General features: G+C 43.7%; 1 protein-coding gene across 7 annotated transcripts in view; it reads left to right on the forward strand.

The window, feature by feature from the left end:
- ATP10D (ATPase phospholipid transporting 10D (putative)) overlaps positions 1 to 15,841 on the forward strand; it is a 98,745-nt gene that overhangs the window by 56,976 nt on the left and 25,928 nt on the right. For all 7 annotated transcript variants that reach the window (XM_077847930.1, XM_077847925.1, XM_077847931.1 and 4 more), the window contains 6 exons: positions 903 to 1,141; positions 7,445 to 7,633; positions 10,247 to 10,859; positions 11,417 to 11,523; positions 13,147 to 13,273; positions 15,224 to 15,408. In XM_077847930.1, coding sequence (XP_077704056.1) covers positions 903 to 1,141; positions 7,445 to 7,633; positions 10,247 to 10,859; positions 11,417 to 11,523; positions 13,147 to 13,273; positions 15,224 to 15,408 — 1,460 coding nt within the window. The remainder of the gene's footprint in view (positions 1 to 902; positions 1,142 to 7,444; positions 7,634 to 10,246; positions 10,860 to 11,416; positions 11,524 to 13,146; positions 13,274 to 15,223; positions 15,409 to 15,841) is intronic.

Below are 15,841 nucleotides of genomic sequence, written 5' to 3' on the forward strand. Positions count from 1 at the left end.
GAAAGATAAGAGAGTGAGCCATATGGGTCTCTGCTTGAAGAGCCCACTGGATAGCCAACTGGAAGTATCACGTGGAGAGCTGGATATATACAGGAGTCTGGATTCCAGTTAGAAGTTGAAGATACAGGGTTGGAAGTCATGTGCATATGAAATGATATTTCAAATATAGGACCAGGTGATATTACTGAGGAAGAGTACAGAGGTGGAGAAGGGAAAAAAAACTCCTGCAGCAACCCAGTGTGGAGGGCTGAGGAGAGAAGACAGCAGGAGAAACTAAGAAGGAACAGTCATTGAAGTAGGAGGAAAAACAAGTATGCATAGCGTCGGAGAAATCAAAAGAGCCATTTCAAGAAGAGAATAGTCCCCTCTGTTGGAAGTTGCTAAGAGGGCACATAAGATCTGGACAGATGAGCAGTAATTGGATTTGGTCATGTGGAGCTCACGGGTGACCTTGCCAGGAGTAGTAGTGTCAGAGGACAGATGGGGACGGAAAGCCATGAGATTGGTTGAGGAGAGATTGGGGTAAGCGCAAAAGGGAGAATTTTAAGAGTGAAGTCCTTGAGAAGGCCAGAGGGGTGGGAGGCCCATGACAAGTGGAGAGAGCCTCGAATTTGAAACTTCATGAGGAGGAGGAAGAGAAGGAAGACAGAGTTTGGATACAGGTGTGGACACGCTGGTAGATTTGATGATGAGGGAAGAAGGGAACTGCCTTCTGATGGCTGCTCCTTTTCTCCAGGAGGTAAGTTCTTGAACTAAGGGAATCTGCTGAGGGGAGTTTGGAGGGCAGACTTGAAAAGGGAGGAGGCGGTGGTGTGAAGTAGCTGCTGAACGAACTGCCTGACAGATTCAGCGTGCCAGTGGTTCTTCTCAGGTCATGACCCAGTGTGATTCTTCTCTCCCAGCCAGGAGGTTAGAGTCCTACCAGGAAGCTGTCTCTGAGGATGAAGATTCCGCAGACACGCCGAGCGGCTCCGTCAGCACTACGGCCACAGCGAGGGCCCCCAGCTGCAGGACGGTTCCTAACGGGCCCTTGGGGAGTAAACCCTGGAGTCCTCTTGGCGGGAGCGGTGGAGCTCCGGGCAGCGGAGAAGGAGCCAGTGAAGTGCCCCGCTCCAGACAGGCTGCCTTCAGCAGCCCCATGGTAAGTGTGAACGCGTGACTTGGATTTTGCACACCCGTCACGAGTCCTGAGAGCACACGCTCGTCACCGTGACAGAGCCGAACACGGTTGTCTTCCCTACCTGAAGAGACTGTGTCATCGCAGCTCAGCCTCCTGGCCACACATCGTATGGCACGACTTCCTAATTCGTGGGCCGATCCAGCGGCGAGAGGTAGCACGGCATTTCTGGAAAAGCATGGCATTTTGGTCAGGGCCCATCACGTCTGCGCCCGAAGAAGGCTGCCTGGGCCTGAGGAGCGGGGCTCCCTGGCCGTGCGGGCCCAGCTTAGCAGGGTTACCTCACAGATTGGGCAGGGGGTCTGAATCGCAAGGAATTCGAGTACCTTCCAGAACCTTCTTACCCCCTGCGTCCTCCCCCCACCCCCCATGCCACAGCACCCGGGCCCCCTTCCCCTCTCCAGGCCCTCAGAGTGACCCTTTCTGATATTTCCGTTTTAGGGCTCAGCTGGGGTTACTGGGTTCCTGGAGGGAAGTTTGGGAAACTTAGTCACACCCACTGCCAGACCCTTTTGCTGCAGGAAAATGTAGAGGGCCACGTGGAAGGTAGGAAAGAGGAACAGTACTTCTGCGAAAGAATTAGAGGCCACAGGTTTTGCTGCACTCAGAATCGCCTTTGTAAGAGCGTAGCAACCTTTATCGGGCTCCACGTTGCGTGAAGTCTTGTGTTGCACCGCAGTGAGGCTTCCCAGCCGGGAGGCTAGTAACTGGTCGACCTCTAAAGGAGGTGGCACAGCAACAACGAATGCACTTTGGGGAATCCGTGTATGTGCGTGGACTTTATCTTCCGTATTGAAATGAGTGCATCACAGACGTGAGCCGAGTGGATTCCAGTGGCCTCACTTGTCCAGGGAGGGCCTTGAGGGGGCTCTCCTGGCTCTTTTTTCAGAGTTGCCCAAGAACATTGCAGCAACGAGGGTGATCGTCCCAGTGCAACTTCTTTAGTTCATTTCTGTGGCACTGAAGACATCAAACCTGTCCTCCTATTGTATCCTTGCCATGTGTCCGGACTATTCCAAACACGTAGCCTTAAGTTTTCTCCAGCTTCTGAAAAAAAAAAAAAAAAAAAAAAAAAAAAAAAAGGAAAGAATGCACACAGCCTCCTCTGTGCACTCACTTTAAGGCCATGTCAGAGAAAGGGGTGCTGGCTGGCTTAATAGAGTGACTCTTGATCTCAGGGTTGTGAGTTCGAGCCCCACATTGGGTGTAGAGATTACTTGAAAATCAAATCTATTTTTTTTTATTTTTTTATTGGAGTTCAATTTACCAACATGTAGCATAACACCCAGTGCTCATCCCGCCAAGTGCCACCCGCAGTGCCCATCACCCAGTCACCCCAACCCCCCCCCGCCCACCTCCCTTTCCACCACCCCTTGTTTGTTTCCCAGAGTTAGGTGTCCCTCATGTTTTGTCACCCTCACTGATATTTTCACTCATTTTCTCTCCTTTCCCTTTATTCCCTTTCATTAATTTTTATATTCCCCAAATGAATGAGACCATATAATGTTTGTCCTTCTCCGATTGACTTATTTCACTCAGCATAATACCCTCCAGGTCCATCCCCGTCAAAGCAAATGGTGGGCATGAAAATAAAATCTTTATGAAAAGGGCTATATCAGAAATAGATACCTTTCTTCTCCTTCTTTTTTCTTCTTCTTCTCCTCCTCCTCCTCCTCCTCCTTCTCCTCCTCCTCCTCCTCCTTCTTCTTTCTTTTTTATCTATTCCTCTACTCATCTTTTACATGTTCCACCCACATGAAGTTACCATGTGTTGACTCATGTTTACTTGGGCATTGGCAACCGACTGGGGCTGTGCCACACCCACCCTCTCAGTTTCTTGATTTAGACTCAAAATCTTCTTAGAAGAAATGCTATTCCTTAAAGTCTGTGCTTTTATCTGTACCATTTCCTCCATCTACGATTTATTCTCCCTACTGGCAACCTTCCTTCATCTACGAAATCTGTTGAAATACTTATTTCCTGTAAAACTACTTTACACATTCTTTCTCCTATTTAAAAATTTATTATTATTTTTTATTTGAGGGAGAGAAAGTGAGAGAGAGCCTGTGCATAAGCGTTGGGAGAGGGAGGAGATGAGAGGGGAGAGGAAGAGGAAAAGAATCTCAAGCAGTCTGCAGAGCTCGATGCTGGGCTTGATCTCAGAATCCTGAGATCATGACCTGAGCTGAAACCAAGAGTCCATTGCTTAACCAACAGAGCCACCTGGGTGTCCCCTAAATATTCTTCCTCTGGAGACTTCCCAGATTCTTCTCAGCTTCTGAGCTCTGTGTATGCATCTCCCCCACCCCCCACCCCCGTCCTTGGTTCTCATTACACAGGCCTTGTTTCTGCCTCTGACGTATGCCATTTACTCCTTGGGAGCAAGAACTTTCTTCTTGAGTCCTCAGCAATTAGCTCAGTGCCTCGTGTGTCCCTTCTCAAGAAGTAGTTTTGGAGGCTGTTACACGAAGCGGCTTACTGGGCTCAGTCTTCCCACTCAGTCCATTTCACTTTCATTTTTTGCCCTAGACTTCAAGGCTGTATGTCATTCTGATTGGATAGATGCACCGGTGTGGTTGGTTTTTGTGTTTTCAAAACCACACCATTATTTTTTTTTAAAGATTTTATTTATTTATTCATGAGAGACATAGAGAGAGAGAGATAGAGAGGCAGAGACACAGGCAGAGGGAGAAGCAGGCTCCATGCAGGAAGCCCGATGTGGGACCTGATCCCAGGACCTCGGGGTCACACCCTGAGCCGAAAGCAGACTTAACCACCAAGCCATTCAGGCATCCCAAAACCATGCTATTATATATAGGGTAACGAGGTCTGTGTTCCTTGAAATAGGAGATCATCTCACTCTTGCTCTGGACAAGTTGACGTTACCCTTTTTGGAGACTAAAGATTATTTTGAGGAAGCTATAGATTCTTCGATCTGAAAAGTTAGCATCTGTAAAGATTTTGGTTACAATTCCCAAAGCCTGTCTGTGGAGCCCAGGTTAGGAATACCAGCTTGAGAGCACCCTGAGACCTGTTATACCTGGAAATGGAAGATTATAAGATAGCACTTTGCAAGTTGAGAGCCGGGGAGCGAGGATCCTTGGCAGGCTGCTGGAAAAATATGCCAACCTCTTGGGATTTGAGGCCCCCAAGGCCTGGCTTCATTTTACCTCTTTGAAATAGAAACCTTTTCTTTGGGGGACACCCGGGTGGCTCAGTGGTTGAACGTCCGCCTTTGGCTCTAGTCGTGATCCCAGGGTCCTGGGATCGAGTTCCACATCAGGCTCCCTGGCCTGCTTCTCCCTCTGCCTGTGTCTCTGCTTTTCTCTGTGGGTGCTATATGTATGAATAAATAAAATCTTAAAAAAAAGACTTCTACCTCTAAATAAAATAGATTTATCATACAAGGATTTTAAAAAATATTTATACTTAATTTGTGAGACTGACTTATGTCACTGGTGTTTACCACAAAGGCGAAAGGTGGAAACCTTTCATTTGCCTTAGATTGATTTTGGAATGCAGTAGACTCCCTATGTCCTGGAGCCAGTTATCAGTCAGTGCAGAGATTTATGCAATGAAACCACCATAAACTTAGAAGGTCTGAACACAGTCCCAAATGTGTTCCACAGAACAGACATCTCTAAAAAATGTAATTTGAGAAGCCTGCGCGTACCAGCCTCTTCTTGAAGAATCCCAAAGCCATGAAACTCCCTGAGAAGAGCTGCAATGAAGAAACCTGTTTAATTGAAACCTTTTTTGATTTCCATTCTGAAATAAGTGTGGGTTATATGGTTGGTGTTTTTGTTGGTTTGTTTGGGGTTTTTGTTTTCTTTGGTTTTGGGCTTACTGTGTATTAGCATGCTGAGACCGATGTCTCTGGAAATATTTTCCAACCCATGGAATCTCACAAGCAGTAGATCACAGTGTGATCAGAGACCTTGATAGATATCCTGTAACTGGTTTCCCCAGCATCCCTTGGCCGACTAAACCCTATGTGAGCAAGAAGTCTCTCCGACTTTACCCTTCTCTTCTATTCACTTTGGCAAGAAGGTCGTAGAGGGAAGGATTATTCTCTGAGGAACTGAGGGCCCAGGCACCGGCTCAGTGTTAGTGTGTATGTGGGATTCATGAGGAAACGTGGCTGACTCATCATAGTGAACACCCATCAGTTATTAGTGCCTATGACTTCCACCGAACCACAGTCAGATTCAAATTTAGCCAAGTCACAGTGGATATGGATGTATTTAAATAGAAATAATTTAAGAATGCTTCATGACAGGGATGCCTGAGTGGCTCGGTCGCTTAAATATCTGCCTTTGGCTCTGGTCATGATCTCAGGGTCCTGGGATCGAGTCCCTGCTCAGCTGGAGCCCGCTCCTCTCTTTGCCTCTGCCCTTCCCCACTCATGCTTGTGCTCTCACCCTCTCTCTCTCTCCCCACTTCTCTCTCTCCCCCATCTCTCTCTCACCTTCCTTCCCCCCCAATAAAATAAAAAAAATATATATATGTATATATTTTTAAGAATACTTTGTGACAGCAGATGTTTTGGACCCATCATGAGCCTGGTAACCTGCCTGAAAGTTCCTGTTGTGCTGGTATCACATCATTATCTCATTCACTTTATACAGCCGCCTTCTGACGGAGGTGTTGTTTTTACTATTACTCAGAAGAGGAAAATGAAACTTGGAGGGTTAAGCAAGCTGCCTGAAGCACCAGCTAGCGTGCAGTGGGCCTAGACCTGAACCCAAGCCCATGTAATTTTCAGCCTGTGTTTTTTTCTTCTTAGGCCTATGCTAGTTCTCACCAAATGCCTAAGCATAAAATACAAGCCATTGTAAAATATAAGACACTTTTGAGTCTAATATCATGCATCTCACATCTCCATATTTTACCCCTGTCTCTAAATCACCTCTCCTGGCTTTCCTGCAGTCAGTATGCTTTGCCAACCAACCACATCCCTGACTCCTCTACAATTCAGGGGCGCTTGTGCGAAAACTTGATTTGTAGCAGATGGTCAGTCCCTCTTTTGACTTCTCTGCAGAATTTCTGAAGCAGTTGTCCACATGTTACTGGATTATAAACAGATTTCTACTACAACATTCTTTTGTTAAAACAGTAAGCGTGAGAAGCACTGTGTTAAACGAAATGGATATATATATATATATATATATATATATATATATATATATATATATATTTCAATAGTGTAACTGCTGAGAGCTAATTTGTACCAAGGATCTTTAAGAGGAGGGCACAGGGCACAGTGGCCAAATCTATTTGATGATCAGAAATCTCTTGGAGGAACCCTCACTAATGTCTTTAGTATATCACTAGGTAATGCTCTTTAAATATGTTCACCTGCTCATACTAATGTTTATTTGAAAGAGGTGGGTTTTGTTTGTTTTGCCTTTGTTTTTATTAATAGCAGTGATTTGAATCATAAGATATTTTGTTAAAATAACTGGTATGAATAATGTCCTGACTTTACAGAAGAGTTGCTACTCCTCGGTTGTTGGAGGAATCATCAGTTGCTGTCAGATGCTCTGGCAACTGTGTGTTTCAAAATAAGAAATCAGTCAACTAGATTTTGGTGGGAGGTGTTGTTCCTGTCTCTTGCTGAGTTTACGTTAATAGTCAAGGTACTCTCCATCCGTATTAGGCATTCTGAATTTTCCTTTTTTTTTTTTTAAGATTTAATTTATTTATTCATGAGAGAGAGAGAGAGGCAGAGACACAAGCAGAGGGAGAAGCAGGCCCCATGCAGGGAGCCCAACGTGGGACTCAATCCCGGGCCCCCAGGACCACACCCTGGGCTGAAGGCAGTGCTAAGCCGCTGAGCCACCTGGGCTGCCCTGAATGAATTTTCCTTTTTTTTTTTTTTTTTTTGGTCTCTTATTTTCCTATTCTCATTTCCCATGGCACCATATATATTGAATCTTTTTTAGAAGATTAAAGTTTGGAGGGCACTTGGGTGGCTCAGTTGGTTAAGCGTCTGCCTTTGGCTCGGGTCATGATCCTGGGGTCCTCAGATCCAGCCCCACATCAGGCTCCCTGCTCAACTGGAAGTCTACTTCTCCCTCTCCCTCTGCCAACCCCCCTGCTTATGCACGTGCACATTCACTCACTTGTCCAATAAATAAAATCTTAAAGAAGAAGAAGAAAGTTAACTATCTCACAGTTCATAGATTCTCATGTATCATGTAAATTTAAAGCTCTTGTTTTTAGATACTGAACTGTAATAGCACTTCCGTCTTCTTGGGTTTTCAGGAAACAGATGTGGTACCAGACACCAGGCTTTTGGACAAGTTTAGTCAGATTACACCTCAGCTTTTTACCCCCCTGGAGGAGCCTGTCCCAAATCCACCACTGGAGATTTTGTACATCGTGGACTTCTTTATTGCATTGGCAATTTGCAACACAGTAGTGGTTTCTGCTCCTAACCAACCACGACAAAAGGTAAGGTCTCTAATGCAAAGGAGGGCTATTCTCCAGAAGAGGACTTTGGGGTCGAATGCACTTACACTGGCCTTGTTATGTAGATAATAGTTAATACTGCTATTAATGATAATAACAGTAGCAGCTAACGTGTGTCACTTAATCTGTGCTCTGCACGGATGATATTCTAAGTGACTTACTGATAGTAACGTGTGAAATCCTCCCAGCAACCCCCATAAATTAGGTAATACTACTCCACTATTCCCCATTTTATAATTAAGGTTCAGTAATTTTCCTGGGGTCACAGGGCCAATTTGTGAGGCAAGTGAGACTTGAACCCATCACGGGTGGCTCAGTGCCCTTCTACTGTTTTGCCTCTAGGAGGATAGCTGATGAGAATGTGGCTCGGTTCATTTTGCATAGTTTCCTTATTAACTGAAGCTTCCTTGAGGCCTCTGAGACCTCCCACGTCATCTGCACTGTACCAAGCAAAATAGAAAGTATTGGATTCATTACCATGTTTAATGATAATGTACCATTTCCATGTACCAGTTGGGTTAGTTCTAACTCAATTTAAAATCCAATACATTTATAATGGACCAAGACTCCACAGTTCCCACGAAAGCTAGATTTAAGAAGTCTATTTGTAGTTTAGAATTTGTGGAAAAATTCATTTCCAATTAAAAAGAAAAACTTGTTTTAAAGACCGGTGATTCACCACATGCTGTGGTATCTTCCTCGTGTATGACGTTCTCTTCTGCAAATATCCACTTAAAGCTCAATTTACAGCACAACCCAATTAAATTTTAATTTTCCATCAGATCATTTTCTTTTGGCAACTTCAGAGGTGGTCAACTTTAATGTAAAAATAACTTGTTTCCAGTTAAGCTTTTATTTGATCAAAAAACAGTTTTTATAAGGCTTTCAACTAGGGAGTTGTTCTTTTTTGGAAAGTGGTTATGTAATTAGAGAATAAATCACTGAAAGTTCTTTTTTTCTCCTCGTGTAACAATTTTTCTCATACATCTGTTTCTAAAGTCAGGACCTCTTCATTTGTTGTTGTTGTTGTTGTTTGAAAAATATTGTTGCTTTATCCCCAAAGAATATAATATGCTGTAGTTTGAAAGGAAGTCTGGGATCCCCTGGGTGGCGCAGCGGTTTGGCACCTGCCTTTGGCCCAGGGCGCGATCCTGGAGACCCGGGATCGAATCCCACGTCGGGCTCCCGGTGCATGGAGCCTGCTTCTCCCTCTGCCTGTGTCTCTGCCTCATTCTCTCTCTCTCTGTGTGACTATCACAAATAAATAAAAATTTTAAAAAAATAGAAAGGAAGTCTGTAAAGGTATCATAGCTTAATCTGCATGATATTTTGAGGTGGTGATAAAGGGACAGTGGGTAAGGACCTAATCAGAATCCACAAGGAGTAGGAAACCTCATAGCGCCATCAACGTTAGCATGTATTTTTCATTATGGCCATTTTAATTTTTGTTAATGTTTTCTGGAGGCCGTTTTAAGTGCAAAGCAGGCTGCTAGCTATTTAAGGAGTAGTAATAGGTCTTCTCTTACCTAGTTTTTTTCCTGGTTTGACTTCAACGTTGTTATAGACTGCTTGTGACTGGTTTATTGAGACCCTCTCTTCATTTCTAAGTTGCTGATAAGTGTGAAAATTGACCAACGTGTGTTTCCAATTGTCAGAAGATTAGTAATTTTTAGGAAAAAACTTAATATCTTGGGCATTTCCGAATGAGAAAGTTTTAGGATCTAATTAATTGGCCTTGATAATTAATCCTAAATTCTACATTTAATCATTGTTAAAAGTTAAGAGCTAGAAAAAAAATCAGGCTACAAATTACAAAAAATTCTGTAATTGAAACTCACGTTCATGGTGAATTTCTGCTGATAAGCTGATAATTTCTGCTGGTAACTTCTGTGAGTGACTTTTACTGGCCTTTTTAAAACAACAGAAAAAGTCATAGTAACAACCTTTTATAGAACCTGGGAAGTAAAAGAGGAAAAAAATTCCATTTTGCTAATTTTTTTACTTTCTTCCAGTGTTTTAATTGTATATTATTACTCGTTTGTTTCTTATATTGTTCACACAATAAAATTTGTGTTTGTTCGCACAATTTTTATATTTTTATAGCTTTTCCAATTTCACCCCCTAGGCTTTATAAAATATTTAAAAAATATTGTGTAACATTTCAAGAAGATATTTCCGTTTTGCTATTTTCAAATACTTAATTTGCTTATAATTTTTAAATTGCTATTGCTAGGGTGTACATAATAGAGATTACGGGTTGCCTATATTTTACATCATCCATTAGGAAACATTGCTATAGTATGCCCATTGCTAGCAATATTAGCATTTTAAGTCTTCTGCTATCATTTGTCAGATCTCTTTCTGAAGAGTTGTAGAAATTCATAGCACCATCAACGTCAGCATGTATTTTTCATTATGGCCATTTTAATTTTTCTTAATGTTTTCTGGAGGCTGTTTTAAGTGCAAAGCAGGCTGTAACTATTTAAGGAGTAGTAATAACTCTTCTTACCTAATTTTTTTCCTGGTTTGACTTCAACGTTGCTATAGACTGCTTGTGACTGGTTTATTGAGACCCTCCCAAATTATCTTTCCTAGATTGGACTCTCCTCACTGAGTGGGATGCCTATCAAGTCGTTGGAAGAGATTAAAAACCTCTTCCAGAGGCTGTCTGTCCGAAGGTCAAGTTCGCCATCGCTTGCCAGTGGGAAAGAGCCCACTTCTGGGGTCCCAAATGCCTTCGTGAGCAGACTCTCCCTCTTCAGTCGAATGAAACTGGCTTCCCCAGTGGAGGAAGAGGCCTCCCCCACAAGCGAGAGCCCCCAGGGCTCCTCGGGGACCTCTCCTTGCCCCACAGAAGTTGCGAGACCGAATGGTGATCCCGGCCTGACGGGGGGCCAGGTGGGGCCCCGCCCCGGACAGCCCTCGGCCGCCCCCCTGTGCTACGAGGCAGAGAGCCCCGATGAAGCCGCCCTGGTCTACGCCGCCAGGGCCTACCGGTGCACCTTGCAGTCCCGGTCGCCAGAGCAGCTCGTGGTGGACTTTGCTGCTCTGGGACCGTTAACATTTCAACTCCTACACATCCTGCCCTTCGACTCCGTAAGGAAAAGAATGTCTGTTGTAGTTCGGCACCCCCTTTCCAACCAAGTCGTGGTGTACACCAAGGGTGCTGACTCGGTCATCATGGAGCTGCTCTCCGTGGCTTCCCCAGGTGAGTTCGTGCTGGGGCCGGGCTGGTAGAGGCAGGGCTCCGAGATTCAGAGGCCACTCTGGATGGTTTGAGAAAGACCGGGAGTAGGGGGAGCTGCCTAGGGTTTGGTGAGAAAGTGTGTAGGTTTTGGCGTGGATCTGGCCCCTGTCATTGGCTGTGTCTTGGTAAAGGTACCTACCTATCCTGTGCATAAGTGTTCAACAAATGGGGATCATCGTACCTTTTTTATAGATCCCTTAGAGGTTTAGTGGCATACTGTACACAGTATGTGTAGAGTCTTGACCCAGTGCCTCCCAAATGGCAAGTGTTCGGTGAATGGCAGCTAACGTTATTATTGTTATTGTTACTGTCATTATTGATGGTGTGGGAATGGCGTTTATATTAAGTTTTTGGTACTTTTGTATGTATAATATATACGTATAAATGTATAAATATACGTCTGAGATTCAAAACCACAAGGTCTTTTGTTTGTTATGGGGTAAACTGTATCACTGTTAGTAAAAACATGTTGTAACTGGGAAGACCGGTGGGAATACTTGCTTTGTTAATTATTTCAGATGGAGCAAGTCGGGAGAAACAACAGATGATAATAAGGGAGAAAACCCAGAAACACTTGGATGACTATGCCAGGCGGGGCCTACGCACTTTATGTATAGCAAAGAAGGTGAGGCTCTGAGCTAGGCCCATCCTCTTTATTCTCTTGCCCATGTAAGCCTCACTTAATGAGTTCAAGCACAGATCGAACCCTCGTCCACACCGTTGTGGAAGCCCTTGGATTGTGGGCTCTCCACTCACAGCTTCTCTCGTCCATACATATTTTAATTGGTTGGAGTTCATGTTCTCAGTACTTTGCCAGAAGCATATCTGAAAGTTCTGTTCTCTGAGTTCTCACATGTTTCAGTTGTCTCTGTGAGTGCTTTTGTAAGTTAATTGTGATTTGGCTGGAACTAAAAAATCCCTGGACCTACTTTCTTTTCCCTGAGTACTTTGTAAATACCATTCCTTTGCCTTATAGCATTAAATGTTCTTTGGAAAGAAAGAAACCAGAGAGTGACCTTAATTTTCCCCTGTAAGTTCTCAATACCTTTTCCTTACATGTTTTTAAGTCTATCTGTAAATCCAAGAAATTTTACCAAATGTTATGTCAGTACTGATTATTCTGTTATTGAGAATAATCCTGAGATATGTAGTGTATTCTTTCTATAAAAAAATTAAGTAGTAAGAAAGAAAATAGAGCTCCAAGAAATTGAGGGGTGATATTGCCAGAACCTTCCCTGGGGACATGGGAGAAACAGACGTGAAGCCCTTTCTGAGTGAATTGGGCAATTTTTTTTATGCCAATAGGATGGGGCTTAGTTATTGATCAGGTCAGGCTTCTCAGCTGCAGTGAGGCTATGCAAGGCTTCCGTCATTGATAAGCCCAAATTCTAGCTCTTGCCAGTTGCGTTAGGGAAACTGGGATCCGTTGCAGGCTCTTAGTCAACACTTAGCTCAGCCAGCTGTATAGAGAATCAGAACTCTGCCTCACACGGAGGAGAGCGAAGAATGGAGAGTTGCAGGATCAAAGCAAAAGGAGAGAGTTTTGTCTTTTCAAGTGGAGTGATCTTGCCCCTGATAAAAAATGCCGCCCAATAGATGTCAGATTTTTCCCAAGTCCGATAGTCTTGTGGGTCAGAATAAGTGGATAAATTGCCCCACTGCCTCTATTTCATGTTGCTTTATAAGAATTGAAATGTAGATTTCTCTGTCTGTGGCAACTTAAAGAAAAAGGAAAATACATCCTCGGTTCCTTCTCCAGGAATTCCATTTAATTTCTTTTGGAAGAGTACTTCCTGGCTCCACTTGTATGGCTCCCTCTCTCTTTTCACCTTTGCAGATAACTCAGAGAACAGAGAACCATAAACTAATTATGAAAAGATATCCGCGGTGCTGCTGGCTACGTAATACCTCCAGCGGAGCAATTCTGATGCCATTTTCTCAATCGCACCATTGGGATCTTTCTAGATTTAACTACCAAGCAGAGAGCTCTTCCAACTACATACTCCCTGGTTTAATTAAATAGATTAACCCACTTTCATCCTACAGGATGCCTAGAATTTCCAAGAGATACTGAGCTATCAGGTCCATCCATTCATCAGTGTGATCACAGAATTTGGGAAGCTTGTGACCAGGTGGCATGAGGAATGGACCTGAGGTTACCTGGCTTGGTATTTTGCTAGTGATCCTCCCTGGCTGGATCCTGAAAGATGTTACGGCCTTTCTCATAGTTCTTTTCTCCCTCCGGTAGGTCATGAGTGATACCGAATATGAAGAGTGGCTGAGGAACCATTTTTTAGCTGAAACCAGCATTGACCACAGGGAAGAACTACTACTTGAATCTGCCGTGAGGTTGGAGAACAAGCTGACTTTACTTGGTAGGTAGACCATGTTGTATTGGCTGCGTAGAGAAATTTAGAAAACACTGGATCTCTCTAAGTAAGTTACTCACCAGCAGGGGTTTTCCCCCCCCCCCCCACTTTAAGCTAATAGAGCACACAGTTCTCTCTGCCCTGTCCAGTCTGATCTCGACCCAGTTTCTAGTTCTTTTCATTCTGTTTTTTCCACTGCAGCGAACTAGACTTCATTTATGATGGGATCAGGGTGGTCATCCTTAAGGAGATCATATAAAACCTTATGACTTAACATAGACTTAATGATATGTTAACTCAAATATGACAACACATTTGACCTTGCAAGTCAGGTAAATATCCTGATTCAAGAGGATATCCAGCTAAAATTTCTTGCCAGGCGTTGGATAAGGTACTTAATATGTGTTGTCTTTTCGAACCTGTGCAACAAATCTCTATCTTATTTAGAGCAGACTTGGAGCACAGAGTAGTTCATTGACTTGTTCCAAGTCATGCTTCTAGCTGGCAGAGCGAGAAGGAAACTCAGACCTACCTGGTTCTGGGGCCCGCATCTTTTATTCTGTACCTACAACTGGACCAGTGAAATTTGTGTCTCGTCTCTTCCTTCCTGATTGCAGCCAAAGGTTTGCACAGCTGACGCCTCTTGTCTCAGACTGAGCTGCATCCTGAAATCATCTGGAGCACTTTAAAAAAATACTGGTGCCTGCATCCAATTCTCAGGGATTCTAATTCAGTTGGTCTGACATGTGGCCGGGGCATTTGACTATTTAAAACTCCCTAAGGAAAAATAAATAAATAAATAAAACTCCCTAAGGAATTCTAAGAGGCAGCCAGGATTGAGCACCATAGTCTCAGAGTCTGGAGATCTAGACTCTGATCGAAGCGCTAACATACCAAGAGACCAGTCTCTGAGCTCCATTCTCTGGTTCAGAGAAAAAAAACGATGATCTCACTTACTATGGAGCCCGTACAGTGATGATGCCTGTCCTGTGTCATTTCTCTGACAGTGTCTGTAGTATGTATGGGTCCACATTTCCTCATCTGAAATGCCAAACTCAAAAATGCTGTGTGGGTTTAATGCCAATTCGTCTGGCTGCAAATTCAGGCCTGGGTTGTTTTTTTTTTTCCCCCAGGCCTGGTTTGATAAGATTATTATAAGTCTTTATCATCCTAATTAGTATGAACATTTGTAAGTTTTGTGACACAAAGATTAATATGCTTCATTGGCAGATATTTCAAAACCTAGATGCACTTTGTTACTTTTCTAAAATCTGAAAAACTTTTGGGGATCCCTGGGTGACTTAGCGGTTTAGCACCTGCCTTCGGCCCAGGGCATAATCCCGGAGTCCCAGGATTGAGTCTCACCTCGGGCTCCCTGCATGGAGCCTGCTTCTCCCTCTGCCTGTGTCTCTGCCTCTCTCTCTCTCTCTCTGTGTGTGTCTCATGAATAAATAAATAAAATAAATAAAAAATAAATAAAATCTGAAAAACTTTTGAATTCTGAAACTTATCTGGCCCCAGTTGGTTTGAGAAAGGGAATTGTGGACTTGTAATCTCTATTTTCCATGCTCTTTCATAATAGAAGCGACTTATTGGCAAGGGCATGCTTTAAAAGCCTGCCCTTACCCTTGGGAGTATCACAGAATCGTAAAATTCTAGAACAAAGTTACATGAGTAATTGAAACAAGCTCCCCTCAGTTTATAGAGAAGAAAGTTAGCCAAAAAGGAGAACAAGTAAGCTTAATAAGCTCATTGATTCCTCAGGATTCCTTCCCAAAATACTACTTTGTTTATGATTTTGGTTTAGGTCTTCACACTTCCTCTGCATCCCTGGAAGCTACTGGAAGCCATTTGTAGCGCAGGATTGGGTTGACTAACAGAGTTCAACCGTAGCCTGGGTGGGCTCCTGCTGGCTTGGTTTCTCACAAGCCCCGCTGCACTCTGGCTATTTTTCAGGTGCTACTGGCATTGAAGACCGTCTGCAGGAGGGAGTCCCTGAGTCCATAGAAGCCCTTCAAAGAGCCGGCATCAAGATCTGGATGCTGACGGGGGACAAGCAGGAGACGGCTGTCAACATAGCTTATGCGTGCAAACTGCTGGAGCCAGATGACAAGCTCTTTATCCTCAATACCCAAAGTAAAGTACGTATAATGAGATTGGATCAGCCTTTTTGCTTCTTCAGAGCCAGGGGAGCATTTGTGATTCGATAAATGTCAAGGAGGAAAAAAAAAAAAAAAACTAATAACCATTAGCTCCTTGATGATTATGTCTTCTCTCCAGCACCCTCATTTGTGCTTGGGAAGGTACTGTATTCTTCTAAAGGCTTTGTGGTTAAACATGATTCAAAGGAATCCTTGCTAAAGAAAGTTGCCTTTTTATTTTTTACTTGCTTTCCCCACCCCCTCCACATTGGAGCTCCAACGATTTGACCAGATTTAGCCCATAGTGACAAAATTGACCAAGTTCTGGGACAGGAATAAACCTCTATTTCAAGTTGGGGGGAAGTAATGGTCTATCAGCATCAGGTGCATGCACTAATATTTTTATGGTTAATGACAAAAATAGACTCAGGAT

The sequence above is a fragment of the Canis aureus genome, chromosome 14 (assembly GCF_053574225.1).
Source record: "Canis aureus isolate CA01 chromosome 14, VMU_Caureus_v.1.0, whole genome shotgun sequence".
Taxonomy (NCBI): domain Eukaryota; kingdom Metazoa; phylum Chordata; class Mammalia; order Carnivora; family Canidae; genus Canis; species Canis aureus.